We start from the raw sequence: 17,754 nt of genomic DNA, 5'->3' as shown, positions 1-17,754 counted from the left end.
CATGGTTTTCCAAAGCAAAATCTTCATTGAAGGACATAATTGCAACGTTTTGAATAATGCAAGTAAATAATGCATTCAGGAGACGTTTGTAGTTAATTAAATATAGTTATCGTCTGCTTGTTAAAGTCTGTTTCACATCATAACAGGATTGTTTGTCGAAAAGTGTCAAAGTTTTGCTTTTATTTTGAAACAAAATCGCTTATTTCCGGGCTCATACTGACATAACTCTTGCAAACTTATCGTAGCTTTTCGCTTTGAATATTTGTTCTGTTTACGTTTTGCTGGTTTTGCGCTTACACTAAGGCATTCTGGGATATGTAGGCCGTCCACAGTAGATGACTTTGGCAACTGAAACAGTTCACGGGGTTTTGCCGTTGTAGCCGTTTAAATACTGTTTTATTATTTAATTTGCGCAATTATTGTTTTATAGTCTATGCATATTACCTACCTACGTGCCGTCAATGCCACGACACAAATATTAATAACAGGTGCGTTCTCTTTTCAAAGAAAACTATTTATCACGCTATTTGTTGGCCAACCCTTTTTCTGGATCCCGTGACGTTCCAGGGTGTCAACAGCTTCCAGCTTCCTGTTTGGGTTGCAAGCGGACATGAACTCTCTCTCTGTCTTTCATCTCTTTCTTTAATTCATCTGTTCTTAGTCGGACACAGGCAAGGTTAGGAGATGACGGACACGGGCAGTCGCCTGCGGAGGCAGCTGGAGTCGGCTAGCTTCGAGCCGCAGCACTACGTCAAGCAGCTGTCTGCGCAGTCCGACGGCGACAGGGACCTGCAGGAGCACAGGCAGAAGGTCCAGACCCTGGCCGACGAGACGGCCCAGAACCTGAAGAAGAACGTCTACAAGAACTACCGGCAGTTCATCGAGACGGCCAAGGAGATCTCCTACCTGGAGAGCGAGATGTACCAGCTCAGCCACATCCTCACCGAGCAGAAGAGCATCATGGAGAGCATCACACAGGTCATCTATTCTAGGCATATGCATGGGACGATTCACATTTCATGTCACGATTATCCTGGCCAAAATAACTGCCTTTATTATTATTATTATTATTATTATTATTATTATTATTATTGTTGTTGTTGTTGTTGTTGTTGTTGTTGTTGTTGTTGGGAAAAAAAAACATAACAAATACAAAACGCGCCCACTACATTATTATTATCAGTTGCACATTTTTAAAAACAGAAACAGACAAAACAAAAACAACAAAACGTCTCACCTCAGAATTTGCAAACCAATAATTGTTCAATAATCTATAGAAAGTAGCAATATAACAGAAACAAGAGAAAGGAAACCAGAGAACAGTAGAAAAAGAACAAAAAAGAAAACATAAGAGCAATCCAAAGTATGGAGGGTGAAGGTAATCTTGAGTGTCTTGTATTCTGTGACGTGTATGTATGTTCGATTTTGTTGGAAGTATAACCTACACGGTGGAGGGATATTCCACGATACCCCATTCAATTCAGGCTTCATATCAGACTTACAAGAGGGTCCATAGCAAAGACAGAAAACAAGACATAACATAAAACCACAACAATTCAATGTTTAAAACAGTTAATCAGTTCATATAGGGCAGACTATCTCGCCAGTGTTTTCTGAGCCTGGAAGGAGGTGTACTTTCCAAGTCACTCGTGAGGGTTTTCACGCTCGTGCGAGGCTATTCACGATTATCCCGATAATGCAAATTCACCAAGATAAAAATGTTTTTTTTTTAAATGGCGATAAACGATAAGCAGCAAGTCTCACGTGTGCAATTAAGGGATAACATCTAGTCCTACATAACAGATCTTATATCCTCCCGTCCTTCCACTCAGGCCTTGCTGTCGACAGACAAGGACGAGACGTCCAAGGAGATGCTGGCCGCCTTCCCCAAGGAGACGGAGGAGCTGAAGCAGAGGACGCTCACGTCCCTGCTGGAGAAGGTGGAGGGGGGTAAGAACATCATGGACACCCCGGGGAGGCACCTGGTCTACAACGGGGACCTGGCCGAGTACGACGTGGACAACATGGCTCCCATCCAGCAGAAGGTCCACGCGTTCCTCATGAACGACTGCCTCCTGATCGCCACCTGGCTGCCCAACCGCCGCGGTGCGGTCAAGTACAAATACAACGCCCTCTACGAGCTGGAGAGCTTCGCCGTGGTCAACGTCAAGGACAACCCGCCCATGAAGGACATGTTCAAGATCCTCATGTTCCCCGACAGCCGCATCTTCCAGGCGGAGAACAGCAAGGTGAATCAAAGACCAATCTAAAATATATATAAATGAATGGAAATTTGCCACATAGGAGATTCTTAGTAATTATTGTAGATGGAAGTTAATTAGAAAAAACATATTGAACATGTATGCAAGAAGTCCACGAAGATGTGGAAAAAAGATCTTTGCTCCATCCTTCTTCTCATTTAACTCTTTATTATAGTCAAATGTTTCCCTACAACCTAATGCAATATTGTTTAGGCTACTACAGATCCTTCATATCTTAGCAAATGACTGGTAATCCAGAAGAGGTTTTTGAGAATGATTTCACTAAGATAAGAACCATCTTCTCCACCTCTTTTTTTAGGAAATATTTGTTGCTATCAATAGATCACTTCAATGTTTTTCAAACATGCTTGTTTATGTTTAAATACATCAATTGTAAGCAAGCCTTTCCATATTTTTTTTTAATATTTTATCATCAGACATTCATATTCAACTAGTCAGAAGAAAAGATATTTCCATTTACCTTTTTGTCGTGTGTCAAGAGAATGAAGAGATCAATTTTCTATCAAATTTAGAGATCCAATGTTATGGAAATCACTGATTATGACACTGAAGTCGTTATGTTTGTTGCCTGCTTTTACTGTCAGACGCAATAAAAAAACGTATCTTATGATGAAGCTACTTATTCTAGTGTAGTTCCTTTTTTCTTTACGTTTTCTTTTCCTTTCCTTTATGGTTAAACTTCAGGCTGATTTGAAATGTTTTGTCATTTTTTGAGTAATGTCACGATCTAATTTGTCTAGCTAGGAGAGGACTCTGCCCCATCATTCCTTTCTCTCCTGCACTGTAACTCATGTCTTTTTTTTCTACTTGAAAGGTCAAGAAGGAGTGGCTGGAGATCCTGGACGAGACCAAGAAGAACAAGGCGACCAAAGACAGGCGCAAGAAGGATGAGGAGGTGGCTGTGCCCAGCTCCCCAGCCAGGCCCGAGGCCTCCACCAACCCCTTCGACGTGGAAGAGGTAGGGATGGAACTAGGGGTGCACCGATCGATCGGCAAGCAATCTGTATCGGCCGATTTTGACCTCAAATATGCAATCGGCGATCGACAATTTTTTTATATATATATATATTTATTTATTTTTATAAAAAAAAGCCCTATCACTAATCAGGCTTTCCAACGATATAAAATACAATGCCAATTGGTATTATTAAAGGGGAGAAATAATCGACCTAAAATAACGTTTCCAAACTTTCTTTGAGGAGTTTATATATCGGTGATCGGTGATCAGTAATCGGTGATCGGTCGATGATCGGTTGGGCAGATATTTCCCATAGGCGATCGGCAATCGGTGATTGGTGGCAAAAAACGTGATCGGTGCACCCCTAGATGAAACCATTACCGCTTAACCCAGAGTTCGGTCGGCAACCTTTTTGATATGAAGTGCCATTTTCAATTTTGCTTGTCAATCAGTGTGCCACACCACGATTAATGACTCACACATCAACATTTAACGTTATTCCTTCCAAAATCAGGACATTGAAATGAAAGCACTATATAAGATACACAGCACGGTCCTTATCTGTCTTCTGCGCTGGCATTTTTCATCTGCTTCCTGCTGCCCAGAGCCATGTATTTAGGATATTTACGGTAGTGAGCCACTCTCTGCCTCTGATTGGTTGCCTTCCAGAGCAGAGCAGAGCAATCTAGTAAGACACCACTCTCTTACGCGTGATTTCTATTCGCACATAGGATAAGCAATAACCACGCCCTGTGGCGCCGGGATTGGCCAGGAGCATTGAAGCTTGGGACTAAAGCACCTGGGGGTTTTCATCTTTTAAAATAAAGATGTTTAAAAAACTATTGCTTGTTACATTTTCAGTGCTGTACCTTTTCTCTGGGTAAGAATTGAGCTTGAAATTAACGATATGATACATTACCGTATATTATATGAGCTATGAACGTGAACACAACACCGTTTATATTATTGCATGTTTTTGTAGATTGTGTACATTGTGTAGATTACAATTATTATGCTTATTATTATTATTACTATGCTAAGGAAGGTAGGTGACCATAATTCATTTCAATGTCCGCTCTCGAAATCGCTGTCCGTTCTCAAGAGCTATACAGTTGGTTCATGAAATCGCTGGGCTGCGTGCCCTCCAGTGTTGCTCCTGGCCAATCCCGGCGCCACAGGGCGTGGTTATTGCTTATCCTATGTGCGAATAGAAATCACGCCTCTCTTACTAGATTGCTCTGCTGCAGCCATGGAAAGCAACCAATCACAGGCAGAGAGTGGGTCACTACCGTAAATATCCTAAATAACATGCCGCGCAACTGCAAATGGCTGTGAAGTAGGTCATTTGACAGGGCACTTCAACATTTCTACAAAAAAAATCGTAATTACGCACTTATTGCTACTGTGCGATGCCATGCCAGTGGTTAACCCTTCGCGTGCCAGAGGTGGCACCCGTGCCATAGGTTGCTGACCCCTGGCTTAATTCCTGATGGCTAATATTACTGTTTCAAATGTTAATTCTCATTAAAACATGCTTTGAAAAACACATTAAATACTGTCCATCATCAACCAAAGTTAGCAACAGTTTCAGGTTTTCAATTTAAAACTTGTGAAATTATTTCAGTGAGTGTATCAGTACTTTTTGGGGTCTGAGTTCCCAATATAAAGATTGGTGAAATGACTTCACTGGGTGTATCGGTGCTTTTTGAACATTTTACAGCGTTCCCAAGGTCATGGAAAACAACCTGGAAAAAGTCATGGAGTTTCAAAATCTTGTTTGCCAGGTCTGGAATTGTCATGGAATTAGTAACATCCTTGAAAGTTTTGGGAAAAGTAATGGCATTTTGTTGTGTGTATTTTGAAATGTTAGTGTTTCTTGTATTTTACATTCATATTTGTATAGAAAATTAATGATTGTTTTCCTACAATAGCTTCGATGGAATGTGATGTGATGCAGTAACTCCAAATCAATACCAGACATTCTTACTTCTCTGGGAAAATAGAACACACCTCTTTATATTGAATTAGTGCTTCTTGTATTTTACGTTAATATTTTTATGGAACATTCATACATGTTTAATTTCAATAGCTTCCATGTAATATGATGCAGTGACACAAAGCACTAAATGCCAATATAAAGAGGTGTGTCCTATTTGTTTAATGTAGTAATCATTTCTGCTATGGAAAAATGAAATGTTATCTATGAAAATGTGTGGGAACCATGATTTTAACGAACAATCAGTAGTATGTTTGATTTTTTATTAAGACCACTGCTGATATCCATACATTGGATCCATTTCAAATTGTTGGGATTGATATGTATTGATGGTATATCAATTAGGGGTGTCACGATACACAGAAGCCACGGTTCGGTACGTACCTCGGTTTCGGGGTCACGGTTCAGTACGAGGTCGGTACAACGGGGGGGAAATTTAATTTTTCATTTATTTTTAACCTGTGGCATTTCTTTTGAACACTAGTTCTAGTACTAGTGCTCCACCTAGTGTCATAAATTGGTACAGCATGGCCCTGTAGTGTATTAAACCAGTAAACACTAACTGTATTCAACTCTATTGCATTATATTTTTGTGTAGGGCTGGCTCTACGACTGCATATGGGGATGCAGGCAACTAGTCGGTTAAACGTTTAAACATCCGCTACCCTCGCTAGTCGGCACCAAAATACTAGTCGGTTAAACTAATAATTAAATGATCATAATAATAAACAATGCGGGCTGGAACTGTTGCGTCTTTACCAGCCACTACTGTAGCCCCTCCTCTAATGCTCGGATGTAAAGTAAACAGTCAAAGGAGCGGAAGGGAGATGGCATCTCATAAAACCAGCACAGTTTGGCAATATTTTGATCCACTAAATGAAAATATGGTTGTATTGTATGTAGGCTGTGTCAGATAAAACTGGCATAATATTAACCAGTCGACCGACATTCAGCACAGGCAAGGAAGGACAGCAGGACCTGATGCTATACCATTGCTAACGCGTTAGCCACGCAAGCTAACGCATTTAGCTACACAACAAGATACCATGGCAATGAATGGCAAGACGCAAAGGCTTCCAAAAGTTAAATGGACTATATTTAGCCTGAATACACAGTGCTAGGGTGAGTTGTCGATGTTTTCTGATGTGCAATGTTCATAAACAGCGCAAGATGATTTGGATATTGACTATTATGACGAACGTAATTAGCAGAGTGTGTATTGACGTATTCGTCGTGTATAGCTACACGCACCGAACCGTGACGCCCATACCGTGACGTCGCGGGACGAATACACGTACCGTGACGCCCCTACTATCGACACTTCTGACAACCCTCTGAAATCGTCCTACCCTTTCACCTGTAGGACGAGGAGGAGCGGGCGCATGCTGAGGAGAGCGGCGTGGACCTGAGCCCCGAGTGGCTCCAGGAGCTGCCGGAGGACCTGGACGTCTGCATCGCCCAGCGGGACTTTGAGGGAGCCGTGGACCTGCTGGACAAACTCAACCAGCACCTGAGAGCGCAGCCGGCCACGCCCAGGGTGAAGGAGCTCCGGGCCAGGGTGGAGGAGCGCGTGCGGCAGCTGACGGAGGTGCTGGTGTTCGAGCTGTCGCCCGACCGCTCGCTCCGCGGCGGGCCCAGAGCCACGCGCAGGGCCGTGTCCCAGCTCATCAGACTAGGTCCTTCAACCTTTAACCTTCAGCCAAACATTTACATTCACTCGGTATCTACTCACACCTTCTAGCAGAATACACAGCGCAGCTCACTCACTCACTCACTCACTCACTCACTCACTCACTCACTCACTCACACTCACTCACACACACACACACACTCACTCACTCACTCACTCACTCACACACACTCACTCACACACACTCACTCACTCACTCACTCACTCACTCACACTCACTCACTCACACTCCAATAGATTGAATAGATTGAATCTGACTATTTAGGGAGGCCGACCGCCGTTAAGCTAAACAGAAGAGGAAGTTCTTGCTGCGAGTTTAGCCAGAGACCTATAATATTAGATAGAGACACACCACTGCAGGCTCCGCTGGTACTCTGCCGGTCTCCTACATGCCGTGGTCACCTCTCTGCTTGGAGTGTTGTGAGAGAGAGAGCCTGGTGACCTAGCAAGCTAACTTGAGTTACAGATCGTGAGTTCTCAAACTCCACACACACACACACACACACACACACACACACACACACACACACACACACACACACACACACACACCACATATATAAACACAAAGCTGCCCCTTGTTAGCTCAATCTAGTTGTAACTAAGATATTCGATTAAAACAAATATTTTTCCAACCACAGATTTAGCTCCTACATCAAGTAACTTCTTAACTAATCGCTCCCTGCTAACATGAGTTCCTGTTGTCGAATCTCACGAGTGTGTTGCTGAGACAGAGACAGGACTTGAACAAAGTTCATTTTCTCCTCATCTGTCTGTCTGAAAAATGCCATTTTAGTGTCAGAATGTTCAGAAGATATATAATAATCTGTAATCTATAATAATCAAAATGATCTGTCATAATCTGAGATCATGTTCACTCCTCCTAAATTATGATTCCAATATACTCAGGAACTGCTGCTAGTCTCCTCATATTACATGCTGTTGAAGTCTCCTCATATTACAGCTGTTGAAGTCTCCTGGAAGATCTGGTAGATGGAGAACTATTTTTAGCACCTTGTGCTTCAGTCAGGGTCTCGATCCTAAAAGCTACTCAAGGAAGTAGCTTTGTAGGTTGCTAATTTGGGACAGAATACAAACCCTGATATCCTCACACGATGGCTTTTATACTGTCATTATGGGTGTGTGTTTATTTCCAAGTTTTCCTAAACAATTCTTTAAACTAATTGCCACATAGTAATTAATATGATTCAACAACACTTCCAATGTACAGTATATGGGGCTTCACAACAACAAAGAAAGATTGGCTATAAATGAGAATCGAGCGAATGGATTTTATCCAACACAACACATTCAACAGTTACTACACTAGAGCGTATTTAGTAACGCAAGCGCAAACCTTTAAAACCACGCCGCCACTCCCAAACTATGACCCCGACAGGGCCGCTGGCCCAGCGCCGCGGTAAAAAAATAACTTCCCAGCATAATACAGCATGCAGAAAGTGCAAAACTCTACCTTTAGAACATACTGAGAGAGTGGATTTGAATGGGAAAGGTGGTTGATTTGAAAATAAATCAATGTAAAGATGTATACGTGCAATATGCAGCATAACAGCTGAGAAAAATTTGTGAATTTACAGCGTGAAGGGATGTGCAAAATCTGCATTGTTATGTCGTCAGATTCTCGGTAATGAACTATGTGATAACGGGGCTTCCGCGGGGTCTTAAAACGTCTAAAATCCAATCATCTGAATTTTAGGCCTTAAAACAAAGTCTTAAATTGCATTTACCGTAAATTCCGGACTATAAGCCGCACCGGTGTATAAGCCGCACCTGCAAAGTTGACTATTTTTTTCTTATATAAGCCGCACCGGACTATAAGCCGCGGGTGTTTTAATGGTATTTTTTTTTTTTTTTTTTTTTTTTTTTTTTTTTTTTGTGTTTTAATGTTTAATTACCATATGTAAGGGTTCATGCACAGAGGGGATTGTCGGGAAAGAGATGGCTGTTTGAGGAAGCTCCCATTTATTAACATTTCAACAAAACAACATAACACAACACCACCTGTGTTGTTTTTTACAGTGCACACAGTGTCATACAGTGTGGTGAAAAGAGGGCAAGAGAGGAAATTAAAACTTATTATAGTTATATAGGATTTATAGTTAGAAAGAGTGCTAAAAAAGAGATTTTTTTTTTTTTTTTTTTTTTTTTTGAAAAAATCCATAGATAAGCCGCACCGTTATATAAGCCGCAGGGGCCAAAAAAGGCCAAAAAACGGGAAAAAAGGTGCGGCTTATAGTCCGGAATTTACGGTATATAAAATATCTTAAATACGATTTTGCCAGGTCTTAAATTGTGCGGGTTTAGGAAGTTAACGTTTTTATTTTACGCTTTAACTTTTCTAAAGTTGCATTAACCTCAGTCTCGCATGACGCCGCTGTAAAAACACCTGCTGCCATCCCCCAATATAGTTTCACATCATCAGCCTCAAAGCCAGATTTTCCTTCATATCCATCATACTTTTTTCTGCCAGTATGGACGTGGAATAGGTCTCAAATTGCATTCATAAAGGTCTTCAAAAGGTCTTCAAAAGGTCTTCAACAGAGAGCCGCAGGAATGAGTTGGGAAATCATCGATGCTAACACTCCTGGTTCTTCACTGTTTTTGCCTATGGGAGTTTTGAATGGGTTTTTGGTGCGATGCTTCTAATAATCTCTCTGGGCAACGCTGGCTTAATCAAACGCGAACCAGTGTTTAGTAATATCATCTTCACACACGTGGACCACTTTTATGAGTTTTGAAGCTTTTACGTGCCGTTAAAAGGGCGGCTAGCTAGCAAACGGCTAAATGAGACTACACTGTTGAGTCGATGGGGATATATACGTCACCACTTCAAAGGACGAACACGGAAATTCTCTTTCCCTCACCTGGTTCAGCCTGTTCAGCCCGGGGTAATCAGTGCACACATCCAACAACAGTCCAGGTTGAGCGCTGACGTGACGTGGAAGCCTATGCGACAGTGTGTAGTTCTGGATTAGTTTAGCTCGAGCTTTTTACTTCTAGGGCTCGCATTTACGCTACAAAACTCATGAAAGTGGTCCTCATGTGTGAAGATTATCCGACTGAACTCTGGTTCGCGTTTGATTAAGCCAGCGTTGCCAAGAGAGATTATTAGAAGCATCGCGGCAAAAACCCATTCAAAAATCCCATAGACAGAAACAGTGAAGAACCAGGAAGTCCGGGATTTCCGCATTCTGACTACAAAAATACGTCATCCCTGCGGCTCTCTATTGAACTTGTTGAAGCCTGCAGAAACCCTGGGTAACGTCTTGTCTCGTGCTGTGCTCCAGGCCAGTCCACCAAGGCTTGCGAGCTGTTCCTGAAGAACCGCGCGGCGGCGGTCCAGACGGCCATACGGCAGCTGAGGATCGAGGGGGCCACGCTGCTCTACGTCCACAAGCTCTGCAACATCTTCTTCACCAGTCTGCTGGAGACCGCCCGCGAGTTCCAGACCGACTTTGCGGGGAACACGGGCTGCTACTCCGCCTTCGTGGTCTGGTCCCGCTCCGCCATGACCATGTTCGTGGACGCCTTCAGCAAGCAGGTAGTTGTTTGTCAATACCTATAGACCCAGGAGGAGGACTCAAACGTGTTTTTGTTGAAGGTCCACTTATGAATTTGACACAAGTTCAAAGATCCAGAACAGAGGTGCCCAAATTCTTTCCTATGAAGGGCCAAAAAGTTAATCTGGATGGAGGACCGTGGGCCAAATATAAATGTTGGTGTTATGTGAAATTACATTACAATAAACTATTATATTTTATAGACAATTTCTAAATCTAAAATAATCTTTCAAAAATAATAAATCTGTTTAACAGATACACTGTTTAACAGCATACACATTTAAAGGGAAAGACCCAATAGACCCTTTTAAACAGCATGACGTATTTCATGGGCGGAGCTGAATTCGTTGCAGAAAGTTACATGTTTACAACTAAATATGGAAGATCCTGACGCCGCCTCCACGTATTCTAAAGCTTCACCAGCAATAGACAGGTTACCTTCCATAAAAAAGCTAACCCTTTCAATGGGGTGAGGTTTCCTGACCCGTACTGACTGTCAGGATGGGTCTAGGAACCAACTACATCGCAAAGTTGCATCGTCATATTCCTAGTGGGAATGTCCAGCGTCCAGCAGGCAAAGCAGGAATTGGTCAGCCATGATCCAGAACAATGCCAGCAAAGCCCCCCGACATAAATCAATGTCCATAACTTTTCCATAACGTAATTTAAACATAACTTTAAAGTACACACATTCAGTATAGTTTTGATTTGATTTTTATTTGGATCTCTTTGGCACTTGGGCAATGACCAAATTGTTCACTGGTCAAACGGCTGCTGTAGGAGTTTTCAACAATGTCCAACGTGGGGAAAAAAACAGATTCACCTTGATATGTGGAAGCAAACGTGGTGAGCACGCTTTGAAAAAAGCGGCACAAACAAAAGTAGCACTGAGTTGTTCTCTTGAGAGGTGGCACATGACGCACAGATTTTTTGCGCTCAAGTTTAACTATTTTCAACTCTTTGAGCGACCAACGCACAGCAGGCGGTGAGCGTGGAATCTGTGTCCCTGTGTGCCATTTTGAGCCGACGGGCGTGCCAAGCACAGGACAACACAAACGCACACAAGTGGCTCTGTAAAAGTAAAACTCAATGATAGTTAATTATTTTGTGCTCTGAAATCTAATCTGTGTCACACACGTGCTCACGGCCTCAATGATATGTAGTTCCGTCCGAAATTTGAGACGCCCTGGCATAGACTGTATATAATAAATATGGACGTAGCCACCGTGATGTCACCCATTGCTTTGTGGACCTCCAGTTTGGCATTTTGACAGTCGCCATCTTGTTTTATTTTTTAGGCTAGACATTGCCGCAGCACCGGCGAGCTGCGCCGTCATTGGACAGGCGACCTGTCAATCACGCCCCAAAGCATAGTCTGCTTTATCGTCTATTTCACTCAAAATGGGAGCATCATTAACAAATGAACATCATGCTGCACTGAAGAAGACTTCAAACTAGCGATTGAGACCATAAACTCATTAGGTAATAAATTAATTGAGAAGTTGTGTCATTTTCCCATTGGCTTATATACAATCAGACTTCACTTTGCAGCCATAGACTATATAAATGCGTGAGTTATATAAAAAGTTCACCCCCCATACAGTTGTTACGAATGGTGAAATTAGCTATAGAGCCTAAATCTGTTTTTGTTTTTTGCTTTTTTTGGTACCAGGCTGTAAACATGTTTGCCGCTTGCTCAAGAGCTGAGCACTTCAAAATGGCTACCAGAGGGTGTGTTTCCTCATCTGAAAGCCCTATAAGGCACATAATACTTGTTAAGTATTGTACAATCTTGTCCCCCCCCAGGTGTTTGACAGTAAGGAGAGCCTGACGACGGCAGCAGAGTGTGTGAAAGTGGCCAAGGAGCACTGCAGGCAGCTGAACGACATCGGCCTGGACCTGACCTTCACGCTGCAGGCCCTGCTGGCCCAAGACATCAAGGCGGCTCTGCTGAGCTACAAGGACATGATCATCGAGGGCACCAAGCACCGCAACTCTGAGGAGATGTGGAGGAGGTATAACCTCATGACGCCCGAGGCTCTGGCCAAACTCAAGGTGGGATGAGTCGGTCGAAGCGTAAATGCGTTTTTTTTTAACACGATTTTCAGAAAACGGTTCAAAAGTCAAAATCAGCCGAGATCAGCCAATAGCAGATGGCCATTTCAGCAGCATGCTTTTTACCATCAGATGTCAATACAGGGTTTGGCTTTAGCGACTCTTTCATGTCTGACTGGACCGTAGGGTTGGAAATTGGAATCAATACTCCAATAATCAGGACAAGCATTCTTTTCCAATATCAATATATGTCATAAGCAAAATCAATCAAATAATCAAATTACTGTTCATCCCATTGAACCGAATGGTAATGTTAGATGTTATGGCAAAATAAAATTTCAAATGATATTGCTATTTGCTACCATTCATTTCATACCAATCATTTTGAGATCTTAAATAAAACTTGCTTGTTGTTTTCAATTTGATCAAACAGAATTTGCTCACGATATTCTAAAATCACCATATCATCATCACAATATGATTCCACTGAAAGACAATATTGAATTATGGCCCAGCCCTACGTTCATGTACATGGTTTTTCCCGTTTCTTCCTCTTCAGGAGGAGATGCGCACCTGTGGCGTGGGCAGCATGGAGCAGTACACGGGCGACGAGTGCTGGGTGAACCTCAGCTACACAGTGGTGGCCTTCACCAAGCAGCTGCTGAGCTTCCTGGAGGAGGGCCTGAAGCTCTACTTCCCCGAGCTGCACACCGTGCTGCTGGAGAGCCTGAGGGAGATCATCCTGGTGGCCGTACAGCACGTGGACTACAGCCTGCGCTGCGAGCAGGTGATGGAGAAGAACTTCTCTTCACATATCTGACTACATGTGGCACCAGTCTCAATTTTGACAGCAACTTTTGATTTTAGTTTGAGGGTGTGTATTCACACCTGTCTCGTTTAGGGCAGTTGTTCCGAAACAGAGAGCGTTTTCCCCCTTGGTGCGGTTCGTTTGGGGGAGTGTGAATAGACCCACTTCAGAGGCAGCACACTGCATATTAAGGCTCTTTCACACACAGATCGTGCAAAAATTGCCGTTTAGGAGTCCCGCAAAGGCCGCAGCCTCGCCACAGAAATTGCTTTCACACAGAGCCAAGCAGCACGGCCACATTCCCGTGCTGTGGTGTACTTTCAGGTGAAATCCCCCGCTCCCGGATTGAAAGGCGAGCGGAGGGATTTCCAGCTCCTCCTAGCCCAAATGAATATTTTCATAGGTTAGTGTAGCCTAGGCTACTGTATGATGAACGAATTCATTCAACAACAAGACTTCCCTCCTTCTCCTAGTCCGCTGAGCAGGGAGGATAGGTGCACTCGCATGGTGGGCGGGCAGATCGATATGGTGTCCTACTAAAATTGGAACGATACACGACCGCCCGCATATCAAACAGCTGCAGTCTGCATAACATTCGTCGGGGGGAATATAGGCTATAAATGCATGACTACTTAACGTTAGTAGTTTTTGTAAGGGAATGCACAGAGCTGATTTCGAGAGGGAATATCCTCAGACCAACTCGCCACAGACAGCTATAGCCCTCTGAAGCTTATTATTATATCTGTTCATTTTACCTACTAATGTCAACATCGTTTGAGCATAAAGCCTAACCGCACGGAGCATTCCTCCTGGCGTCCCTGCAGTCATGATTGTATAGGCTACTTTTTTTACTTTCACTCCTGCACTTTCTTGATACATGAGGTGATTTGCCCTGTAATTTTTTTATGAAAGAGCTGACCATACGCACCTTTTCCGGCTCGCTGCGACGACGCTTTCAAATGGAGGCGGGTTGCCAGGTAACCCGGCGCTGTTACCACCTACCGTCGCGGGACAAAAGGCGTAAAACAATTATCCACCAAAGCGCGTTCACGACTTTCACATCGGAGGCGCGAATCCTATTTTCCGTGCATTTTTCGGCTTTCAAGGCCGGTGTGAAAGAGCCTTTAGAGAAAGGAGAGGTGCTACAGTTAAGTTCTAACAAAAAACAAACAACAATGACAATGTAAGCTCGCTGAAGGAGACCCCCCACCCTCTACAAAAAAGGTCTGATATCAAATCGCTCATTGAGGCCTTTAGGGGCCAGAGTGCTTAATGTATGTATCCAGAACAGTTCACGTTTTAGGAGCATATTATTCATGTCAGCCCCTCTGCGTGGATGTTTCAAAGCTTCCGTCCCTATATATCCCTATATATCTGAGAGTAGAGCTATTGTGTTTTGCAGTAGAAAAATGTATGCATGCAATGCAGTAGAAAAGTGAGCTCCACCCATTTTCCCTCCGACACAGGACCCCCAGAAGAAGGCCTTCATCCTGCAGAACGCGTCCTTCCTGCACGACACGGCGCTGCCCGTGGTGGAGCGGCGCTTCGAGGCGGGCGTGGGCAAGCCGGCCAAACAGCTGCAGGACCTGAGGAAGAGCAGCAGGCCGCTGAGGGTCAACCCCGAGAGCATGGCGTCTGCGGTCTGACCCCGCCCAGGAGAGCGCGCTGAAAAGTAGCCTGGTAAACTGTAGAGACACTGCATGAAATAGGCCACGCCCATCACGGGGGAAAGCTCTCCATTCACTTCCATACACCAGCGTAATTGTCTTTGAATTAAACATAGCTAAAAGCTGTTGTGTGGTGGGCTGCGCAGACAACAAATGTAAAAAAAATCGCCAATGAAAGTTTTTTTGTACTCCCGAGCAAAACAAGGAAGCCATTGAGAATTGGCGAGAAGGAAAAATGTGGAGCTACCTGTCAAGGAAGTAAGTTGGAGTGTTCATCTTCCGTGACATAGGAGCACGCCAGGATTGGGGGGGGGGGGGGGGGGGGGTTTGTTTCCCCCCGTTTTGGGCGTGGTTTCTGAATGATGACGCGCTCCGCAGTGTCTCTATCCGGTCGCGTGAACTCACATTCTCTTTCGTTCTGCGCCTCAGTCTGGCCTCCAGCCTGGGGATTTTCTGAAATTACAAAGTCCACGGGCCAATCAAGAACCTACCTCATACTTGACATTGTAACCGGCCAATCAGGGACGCTGCTGGCAAAACAGTAATGGCTGCTCCTGTGGCTCTCAAAGCAACAAGCGGTGACGTTAACGTTCGTAGAGTTTACACAGACGTAAGTGCAGTTTATTGCAGGAATAGACTCAATAACAACAATTAAACAAGAACAAGAGTATCTGCACCAGTGGAGTTTCTCGGCGGAACAGACATTTTCGCCGCGAAATTCCACTTTCAATTTGGATTTTGAGTCGTTTGTCAAGGCAGGTACTCCCACCCACTGAAATGACTGTGGACGGCTTGGAGTCCACACTGATACCTAGATCCAAACAGAATGTGAGGTCACACTGATACCTAGAGAGCCAAACAGGATGTGAGGTCACACTGATACCTAGAGATCCAAACAGGATGTGAGGTCACACTCAGGATGGTTTAACCAGGCTAGGTGAAAAGAACACTAACCTTTCCTGACTGTAAAGTCAATTCCTACTTTTTAGCAAGAACCTAAAGAGGAGATCTTCCTCTGTGGCTCTGAGGCTGCAGCACAGAGAAGGAACAGGCTCATTCCACATGACCATGGAAACTCATATCTCTGCTTTACAATCAGCAGCATGTCCTGTCAGCTCAGTGTGCAGGGTCATAGGTCAAAGGTCAGAGTGCAGGGTCATAGGTCATAGCTGGCCAACTGCACTGCTCTTCAGAGTTGAGCAAAAACATGCCATGAATACACGCTTCCTCAATACATATTGAATATGCATTGAGGGAACCGCGTAGTTCTTCGATTGGACCGTTTTGTTTAAATTTTATTTCGTAATTGAATCGCAGAAAGTGTCCAAAACCTGATTTGCATAATGTATTTACTCTGCTCTGAGGATCTGTTGTCTGTGCTGTTTGTTTGGCACAGTTTTAAAATAACGCCATGTGATTTGATGTGGATGTGAGCTCATTCAATTAGACAAAAAGTGATGAAAACTAACCCAGCTTTGATTGTGAGGCTATGGGACAGTTAACTGTACATTTAAGTGTCTTCTAGCATCATTGAAAAACGAATAACTGATCAAAAGGGATGAGTGACAAAGTAAATGCACTGGTAAATGTTGACCGTTTGTCAAAATGAGTGAGTTTGTACCAATAATAACAAATTAAATGCCAACATTATGCACAACCACAATCTTTGTTTCTTTACTGGGAGAAAGATGGTCAATTGTGGCTATTGTTTTGACCGTGTGTGTGTGTGTGTCTGTCTGTCTCTCTGTCTGTCTGTCTGTCTGTCTGTCTGTCTGTCTGTCTGTGTGCCAGTCCGTGTGACCTCTTATGGTGGGTGAATCTGGCCACAGTGAGCCCAATGGCTGCAAACAACATACTGTAGGTAGGCCTACTGTTTCCACTAATAGAGGCAGGCATAGAGGCTCTGCCAAATAGCAAATGGAGCTGGGAATCCTTTGAGGAAGGAAAGGGTGACATGTTCCACTTAATAGGAAGCCTTATGACCGTAGAGATTGGGAAATCATGCCGAGCGTTCCCAGACTCTCATACCAAGGAGTGCTGCAGCTACAGACCCACAGCTGCTCCTGCATAGATCACAGCTTGCAAGGATTAGCACACATGACCTAATCTCTCACCCTGTCCAACATGGTTGTTGCTGCAATATTGAGCTAAGATGAAAGATACAAATTGTTGTCCCGGCCCCTGTGTCTGGCTAGGAAATGGACATTTAAGCAGTGGAAGAAAGCTGGCCATATAATCAAGTCTGATTTCAGATTTTCACTGGTCTAGAAATCAAGGCAGCAGGTCCTGACTTGTGTGTCTGTGGCTCTCACTGGTTTTGTTTGTGTGTGACGGAGGCAGAGAGAGAGAGAGTTGCTGCTACGCATCAGCTGCAATAAATAAAACAAATAAGAGTGTATGATGTCAGAATAAGAGTCCCCCCCCCCTTCCATACACCCCTCCCCCCACCTGTGCGTGTGCGTGTGTGTGTGTGTGTGTGTAATCTCATGAGCGCTATAAGGTGGCTGTGGAAACAGGGGGAAACACCTTTCTGGCATGTCAGCTGCAGCCCGCCAAGCTCTGTCCCCCTCCAAATTACCTTCCTCTCTCAGTTATAACTCCATTATAAAGCCTTGATGAAGTTTCCACCCACTGCTCTTGGCTGTGGGCACCTATCCATCTAACCATGCACTACAGACATTTAGTTCCAGGCTTCCCTTTCAATATGGCACATGCAC

The 17,754-nt window shown here is 43.8% G+C and overlaps 1 protein-coding gene across 1 annotated transcript; it reads left to right on the top strand.

Annotated features, from left to right (window-relative positions):
* Positions 1–604: 604 nt before the first annotated feature.
* On the top strand, positions 605–16,686 carry exoc8 (exocyst complex component 8). The gene is made up of 8 exons (XM_083643097.1): positions 605–978; positions 1,833–2,249; positions 3,097–3,240; positions 6,600–6,912; positions 10,235–10,488; positions 12,314–12,562; positions 13,122–13,349; positions 14,837–16,686. Exons 1-8 carry the CDS (start codon positions 685–687, stop codon positions 15,014–15,016), a joined length of 2,079 nt encoding a protein of 692 aa, XP_083499223.1. The 5' UTR covers positions 605–684; the 3' UTR covers positions 15,017–16,686.
* Positions 16,687–17,754: the final 1,068 nt, after the last annotated feature.

This window comes from Poromitra crassiceps, assembly GCF_964638095.1.
Source record: "Poromitra crassiceps genome assembly, chromosome: 9".
Lineage (NCBI taxonomy): Eukaryota > Metazoa > Chordata > Actinopteri > Beryciformes > Melamphaidae > Poromitra > Poromitra crassiceps.
The sequence above is the reverse complement of the archived record's forward strand: the minus strand, read 5'-3'. Positions and strand labels throughout refer to the sequence as shown.